Here is an 8264-nt window from a genome sequence, read left to right as displayed (position 1 = left end):
CTTTTGGTTGCATGAGGATGTCAAGCATCCCCCGAAGAAATAGGAAAGGATTGTATAATTCTTTTGATGGGGAGGGGGAGAGTCTCAATGTAAGTGTGGCACAAGCACATGATCTCCCCAGCTGGCTGGCTGTGGGGGGAGCAGTAAAATTGAACTCTGATGGTGGACTAAGGTAAGTGGACGAGGAGTTTTGAACCCCTTCTGCACCATGGGGAGGGAGGGGGCTATAGTGTCAGGAAAACCTTTCATGGCTCTATAGTTGGCCTTTAACCATGTCCAATAAAAGTGATTTTGAGACCAAGTCATTCTCTTTGCAGAGTGAATCAGTTTGAGTAAGTTCCATGTCTTCATTTCCAGAGGTCTGTATCACTACTGGGGGGAGGGGAGATTAGACTATTATAAGAGGCCAGCTTTTCCTACTTGCCAAGCACCGCCGCACACAACCTGTCAAACAGAACAGGCAACATCTTCCCTCCACCCGCCCATCCAATTAGATTGCAATATGGAGTGTGAAATCAGGTCACCAGTAGTTTTGGGTTGTTTTAAGATGTTTACAAAGATGATTTAAGTATTGGGAGAAAGTGACATGGCTTGACATTCACAGATAAGGAATTAGGGTAAACTTTCTGCAATCATAGGAAAATAGCTGCCTCCTTCCACTTAAGGTTAATCAGCCGGCAGGGGAAATATGCATGGACACTCACTTTCTTAATTCTACATGGAGTCTAATTTATTGACTCAGACTGCACAGGTAAATTCCAGACTGACAGACTTGTTCTGGTGTAAGCTTTATTAGCAAAGCTTTTAAGGTATATGGCTGTAGGTTTATATTCCACTTTGACAGACCTTTCTGAGCTGCTGCCTCCCAGGTCACATAAATCACAAAAAGGTTGATGGTAATAACATTTTATTCCTAAAATATGGGAAAGAAGGTTTATTTATACAGGTGGGGCTTGAGGTTAAGTAGACTGAGAGCTTTCAGAAGAACAGCCCTCTCATACGTCGGCCAATCCCTTGGCGATCATACAGGATGTTAAACTTGTTGACAAACTGATTCATGGTGTTACAGGTCTTGGTGATGGTGCCCAGGTAAGACATCAGACCCACATCATTACATTGCTGCAACGGAGGAAGGACATGAAAGGGTAAGTTATGGAGATGGGCTTGAGATTCAACATGAATGAAGACATACAGACAGTGAGGTCAGAATATTAAGGAAAAAAGGCTGTATCGGAAGAAAACCAAAAAGGCAGATTAACCAGAATTTGGCAAAAGAGAACAGGGTAGAATATGACTGACTCAAAATCAAACAGAAAGCATGCTGTGCATGAGTAGATAACTGCTTAACTCACATCATAGAAATCCATTTTGAATTTGTCAGTGCTGAGTACAGGAAGACAGTGACATAGTGCTGAGGCCTCCCTCAGGATTTCATGGTTAAAGGGCACCTCTCCTATGAGGAAAACCATAATTATTAACAGTAGGGTCACCAGGCAAGGACACTTACAGCAAGCTGGGGCAGTTCACACTACGAAAACACTGGCCAGCACTGATGAAGAAGCCAACTTGTATTCATAACATGTATATTTACCGGCCTCTGCAGCTCGGACATACTCCAGGATAAGCCGTACCCTGCTGTGAAGCATCTTGATGGCACTATGTTGAGCAATGAGATGTTCAGCCACTGAAACAGATGGATATGGTTGGCAAAATGGAGTGAAATGCTTTAAAATTCTTCAACTCAGTCATCTCTTTACCACTAATTATCATTCATTTATAAACACTTCATTTCTTACCTGTAGAGTTCTCTCCACTTCCAGTTGCTGTCATTCTGGCAACGTGGTCAACCCCAATTCGCTCTGCTTCCTCTGTGGCCAATGTGTATGGGAGTTCGGCTAAGAGCATGGTGGCCTAGATAGAAGACATCACAGGACAATCAGAAAATGCCACAGACACGCAAAAGACTATTGCTAAACTTTGATAAATTAAATGTGCACAAAACAAAGATGCCACACACAATGCTGTCCCAATATTCAAGCTATGACCACATATTAGAGTAATTTATCACATCTTATGTGGGGGTGAACAGTCACAATGCAAAGCCAATCAAGAACACAAACAATCCTCAAGAAGCCTTTAAAAAAAATACTTACCTCACCATTTACAATGTCAATCACTGATTCATACACACTGACAGGCAGCTGTGGTAGGAGAGAGAAAGAGAGCTATCAAAAAGGGTAAAACTATAAATATTAATTAAAAAAACAAAATCACAAAAAGTACTTACATCTGTGTGCTTTGTCATAGGGTTTAACTTGAGGAAGAGTGGAGACTCTATAATTTCACAGACCTAGGACAAAAAGAGAAAGGGATAGAGCTATAATATAAACCTAAGAGAATATGTTTACTGGTACACAACACTATTTAACCAACAAATCTATCAGTCCCAGAGCATGTGCAGTGCTTATTTAAAACATGATGTCTTCTATACACAATGTCCTCCCGTACATCAATACTGCACCCCTCAATATACTCCCCAATTGACCATTCACCCCAGATTTAAATTTCTACTTAAACCAGATTCTCCAGTAATGTGTTCCTGTCGGATAAACATCTGTGTTCTGGGTCCTTGTGATACAGTGTCATTTTAAGAGTCTTATGGATAGACAGACATCTAGTGTCATTTCCTTGGTGTACTCTTTCCATCATACATTCTTTGCCATATGCAATCTTCTTACCATACAGTGTCCCTGGTACAAAGTTTCATTCAAAGTCCACTGTAGTGCAATGAGTGTTTCGGCACCCTCTACCTGGCTAACCCACCCTAGGGCTCTTAGACTATTAATGTCATATAAAATGGGATGGCTAATGTGAAAATGTATTTATTACGTGGCAGGAGGCTTCATATTTTTGCTTAACTCGCTTTACTAAACTCCACAGCAGCACAAGTTTGCTTCACAGAAATCAACCAATCAGAAAAAAAAAAAAAACCCAGACAAAAAAACTTCTCTGTTGTCACTTCTTTTTTTTTGCTGCTCCATCATCAGCAAAGGTCAGAGTGCCACTGCATCCTGCTTTGTGGGTTGCTGTGGCCTTTTATTGGTTGTTCTCAATACTTGGTTTATCATTAGTGCCATTATCCTTATTATCATTTCTACTTTTCATTGTAATCATACTGTTATTATTGCCTTATTTTTACTTTATCCCATTTTCCCGTCAGTGCTCTTAATATTCGGTTTGGTCATTATTTCCACTATTATTTCTAGTCCATTATATCCTACTATTATTACTTTATTATTCCTCGCTTTGCAATCTCCTTATTGGAATCCCTGGGCTTCGTGATCAACCGGGAAAAAAAAGTCGTCTCTCTCCCAGTCACACGTCGTGAGATTTTTGGGTTTCGAAACAGATGCCTCCTCCTGCGTCCTTAGTCTACCGCAAGAAAAAATTTCAGCTATCAAAAAGGAAATCCAGAGATTACTATGTCAAGACCAGATACTGCTCCGTATGCTAGGTCACATTGTAGGTTTTCTCTCCACCTCTATACAGGTTAATTAATATCCAGTACCTCTTCACTATCGGGCCATGCAACGCCTGAAGGCAAGATTCCTAACCATCACGTAATCCTGGTAACCCCAGACGTCAAGGAGGAACTACGATGGTGGCTTCTACACATGTCCGCTTGGAACGGCAAAGCAATCTTCGGACCTACTATGTTATCATAGAGTCAGACACAAGTCTCTGGAGCTGGGGTGCAACGTGCTCGACCACGTCCATGGACGATCGCGGAAACCGATTTCCATATTAACGGACTGGAGTTGATCGCAGGCTCGTTCGCAATCCGCAGTCTGGCTACCTGTCGGATTGTTGCATCCTCTTGAAGATGGACAACATTTCGTCGGTGCAATATATCAACCGTCTAGGTGGTGCATGGAAACGGCTGCTGTCTGAAGTGACGAAGGAGATCTACGATTTTTGTTTGCTCCGCAACATTACGCTGCAAGTGGAATACTTGCCAGGGGCTACGAACCTGACGGCAGATTGGTTTTCCAGGTATTGGAGGGACACCAGCGACTGGCGCCTTCATCGCTCGATTTCCCTTCACATTGAATGGTTGAGAGGACCATTTGTGGTGGATCTATTTGCCTCCCGAACGACAACTCCTATCGAAACTTACTCTTCTGCTGTGCCTGGTTTCCTTCCGCAGGGACTCCGATGTCCACGCCTTTTCCATTTCGCCAGACAGAGTTACCTTCTCCATCTCCAGAGAAACTAAATTTAACTCCTCTACATTTTTTTTACCCGTATTTCCATGACCTTCCCAAACTTTGGGTGTTTTCTACTCTTTCCCGCTATGCAGACATTACTTCTCCCCTCCGTATCCGTTCAATTTTTTATTTCCTACGTGCGCCCTAACAAGCCAGTCTCTGCCTCCACCGTGGCACGATGAATCAGGTGGTTGCTATCGTTAGCGGGTGTTGACCCCTACTTTGGGGCACACGCAGTGAGAGGCACAGCAGCCTCAGGAGCCCTTCTGGCAGGTGCTTCACTTTCCGACATACTACGATCTGCGGACTGGTCACATGAAGACCCAGTTAGTCGGTTCTATTTTCGTCGTCCTCCGCATGCCTCTAAAACATTGAGAAGCGTTAAAACAGCAAAATATGAAGCCTCCTGCCATGTAATAAAATTGAAGATTATGCTAGCTTTAGTGTACCTATAATCTTAATTTTATTAATGACAGGAGGCAAATATTTTCCCACGGATTTTGTTCCACATCCCCTCTTTCTATAGGGGGTAGACGTTCTGGATAAGTTGGGTATAATAAGGTTAACTGTCTGGTCGTTTTAGACTTGCATTTGTATTTCTTCTCTATTAATTTGCAAGGTAGCCTTAATTATTAACATAGTGAGGTGCTTATTCCTGTAAAGTTTGCATGCCTTTTACTAGTCCATTTCCTAGATTAATTCCTTTTTTCGACTGTTCTCTCGTTTCAGTCTAAAGTTCCCTACAGACGCAGAGCTTGAAGCGGATTATCTGTCTGGTTATGGTTTCCTTTCACTTTATCGCCTATTCCGTTCTGGACTCTTTGGTTGCCTATATCTACTCTGTTCCGGTTTCTGATTTTTCGCAGCTTTAAAGAGGAAGTGACAACAGAGGAAGGAAGTTTTGTTGTTGCTGTGTTTTTTTTTCTGATTGGTTAATATGTTGCTAATTAAACTTGTGCTGCTGTGGAGTTTAGTAAAGAGAGTTAAGCAAAATTATTTGCCTCCTGTCATTAATAAAATTAAGATTATATGTACACTAAAGCTAGCATAATCTACAATTTATGCAGCAACTGAACTGAAGCAGAGAGGCCTCTCTGTAGGAGTTGTTATCTTTGTCCCATATCCTCTACAATTAGCCATAGTGATTCTTAGAGTACATAGTTACAATTTTTTTATTGCCCAATCTCCTTTCCATAAAATATCCTTTTTGGTATAAACAGAGGCATAAGATTTTGTTTTCTATCTTTGTCCAATGGTCACAAAATTATCACAGTACCTGTTTGTGGACATTAATGTCTGATGGGTCTGGGGACCCTCCAGTGGTATACCAGCCCAGGAACTCCATTTCTTTAAACACCTGCTTAACTAGAGGAAAACATATTATAATCGCTAGAATACACTTTATCCATTCACAACCAGGAAAAACTCCCATTTACCCTGTTCTTTCCATCAATTCTCCATATTCTTCAGGCAGAACAAAACAAAAGAACATGCATGTATGGAACCCCACTAAATCTGGATATTAATGAATAGACTTGGCAACAGATTAATTTCAACTATGATGAACAAATCAAGTACTGGTCAATCTTACATACATTGTACAAATCTATTAATGAATTGCTATTGGCGCTGTAGGAGCAACCCGTTCTCCATGTCAATCTTCTTCTGGACACAAGAATTAATACCTTTTACAATAACCAGCGTTCCTCTCCCACTTACTACATCTCCAATTCTCTTCTACCTCCTAGATTTACACTCACATTGCTCCTCCTTGGTGTAATAATATTCTTTGTTGATCGTGATCTTATCGTCGTTGATCTGAGAAAGGAGCTCAAATGAATTCATCACTTCAATATTTCTTCCCTCCTGCTTTCCAATAAGGGCGCCAATAACTGAAGAATAAAAGCAAGATGGCTTTTAGGCAGTCAGAAAACAAGACAAAAAAAAAAAAAAAAAAGTAGTAAAAACATTTTTTAAGTGTAAAAGGCAGGTGTAAACACTGGGAGGTGGTAACAGTGCTATTGGCCATGTGACCTAAGAGCATTAATCGTGACAGAACCTCCTCAAGAGAGAATGTGAAAGTAAGGGAGATAAATACTGGAAGCAGAGCAGATCACTGTATTGATTGAGGAGATTAGTCTCACCTTGCACAGGACGCCCCTCTTGGGATCTCATGCGGATCCAGTGATCGGAGATATTAAGAATGACGAGAGGATGGAGTGCTACTGTCACGCTGCCAGTTACACCTTGTGCCATCACAGTCGGAAGGGCTAAATGAAAAGGGAGATACAAAGTATGTTACAAATTAACATCTACCAACAGTGAACATGGAGAACAACAAGGACAGACATTCCCCATGCTGGAGAATCAGGGCTTTAACCCATTAAGGACACATGACATGTGTGACATGTCATGATTCCCTTTTATTCCAGAAGTTTGGTCCTTAAGGGGTTAAATAGTTTTAGTTTCATCAGAAAGTGAGGTTCGAACAGCAGAGAAAACATAATAAATTATATAAGAGGGCTGCACTCACCTGAACATGCATACATTATAGGGTGCTGCTGGGGCCAAAATATACAAAATACAGAATCCAGCGCACTCGCTTATTCACTAAACAATGATTTCAAATCTTAGAGATTGTAATAGTTTTATTTAAAAACACCTCACCTAGGCAAAAAATGATGGGGGTTTAGTTACATTATATGATCATACATTGCATAAGCCTGCCAACTACGTCAAAGTGCCCCATATTCGGCAGGTCCTATCCTAGTAGCAGCCTAATGCTTGCTCTTATGAGATTAATCCACTTACTTGGGAAATACTTCCTTACTGGGACTCTCTGCAAGTCAAGGCTAAATAGGATAGTTTTTTACGTTTATTATATATTATTATTTCATAGGGAATGTTAGTCTGAGCGAAAAAAAAATGTATGTTTTCAATAACCCTTGAACTAATTTACATACTTGGCCGGCAACGTATGTAACTGAAAACATAAAGAACAAAATAGTATTAAAAAAAATAAAAACAAACAAAAAACTTTTAAACGACCAAAAATGATTTACGCAAGCTAAAGGGGTTCCCCAGGTGCTAGTGGCTCATCTCCTCATTGTGAAATATATGAGTTAAAAATATGTTAAAAATATGAGTCATTTAAAATTGGACTCTTTTGCATATGACATTACTGAGCCCTACAGCACCTTTCTAGAGGGAGTCTACCGGTTTCAATGAGGCTACCTGCAGATGACAGCACCCCGGGGAGTTACCATATTCTCCATGTTATCTCTGAGCTGCAGCTGGGCGCTACATGAAGAGTGCTGCCCTTCTGTATGTGGCATTCATATGCTACAATGTTTAAATTGAGGAGGAATGCAGTAGGAAGTGGCTTTGGTGAATACATTTCCCATACAGCACCATAGGAATGCTGCATATTACAGGGGCAGGTGGTGGTGCCTGTGCCCCTCAGCATGGCATTACCTGGCCCCAGGAATACAATGTGGGGGGGTTACCCCTGGAGCCCCCCTGTATTATTGAGGATAAAGGTGGCCCCAGGACCCCTGGCAGCCATACACCCAGTGCACATGGTGAACCAGCCCCCTCTCCTGCCATTATACACAGAGAGCAAGTCCTCACTCACCGGCCACGTCCACCTCCATACCGTTACCATTAGAGGCGGCTTCCCCTGATGCTGCGGCTGCCGCCATCTTGCTGCTCCCGGCGCCTCCGGCGCTTTGTACACTGCGCATGCGCGGACTGCGCTTTTATCGGCTCGCGACCAGGAAATAGGCGTGCGCGCGTCGGAACCCCTCCCAGCCGGCGCTCCATGATGACGTCAAGGACCTGCGAAGAGAAGCTGGCGGAAGTGGTTCTCAGTGTCCGGAAGTCGACTTAAGGAGAAGCTCTTACAGGGTTTATTCACTAAAGAGAGAGTTCAAAGTGAATTTAAAATATAAGGTCAACATAGCGAGACTGGAAACATGCTCTTAGTCAGCTGTGCTT

General features: G+C 42.0%; 1 protein-coding gene across 1 annotated transcript; it reads right to left on the bottom strand.

The window, feature by feature from the left end:
• Window positions 1–890: 890 nt before the first annotated feature.
• On the bottom strand, window positions 891–8008 carry COPS6 (COP9 signalosome subunit 6). Its single transcript, XM_063449657.1, has 10 exons — window positions 7903–8008; window positions 6413–6538; window positions 6029–6160; window positions 5545–5633; window positions 2288–2350; window positions 2154–2201; window positions 1797–1911; window positions 1592–1684; window positions 1353–1453; window positions 891–1119 (listed from the first exon to the last, which is right to left on the bottom strand). The coding sequence occupies exons 1-10, from the start codon at window positions 7967–7969 to the stop codon at window positions 979–981; spliced, it is 975 nt and encodes a 324-aa protein (XP_063305727.1). The 5' UTR covers window positions 7970–8008; the 3' UTR covers window positions 891–978.
• Between the last annotated feature and the right edge of the window lie 256 nt (window positions 8009–8264).

Source organism: Pelobates fuscus, chromosome 3, assembly GCF_036172605.1.
Source record: "Pelobates fuscus isolate aPelFus1 chromosome 3, aPelFus1.pri, whole genome shotgun sequence".
In the NCBI taxonomy this organism is placed as follows: domain Eukaryota; kingdom Metazoa; phylum Chordata; class Amphibia; order Anura; family Pelobatidae; genus Pelobates; species Pelobates fuscus.
Note: the sequence above shows the minus strand (reverse complement) of the source record. Positions and strands in the feature narration are given on the sequence as shown.

Coding starts and splice junctions, on each gene's coding strand:
- COPS6 (XM_063449657.1), bottom strand. CDS start 7,969: ATGGCGGCAGCCGCAGCATCAGGGGAAGCCGCCTCTAATGGTAACGGT. Junction 6,161..6,412: donor AGAGGGGCGTCCTGTGCAAG/GTGAGACTAATC, acceptor TTTATTCTTCAG/TTATTGGCGCCCTTATTGGA. Junction 1,912..2,153: donor TTGACATTGTAAATGGTGAG/GTAAGTATTTTT, acceptor TCTTCTATCTAG/GCCACCATGCTCTTAGCCGA.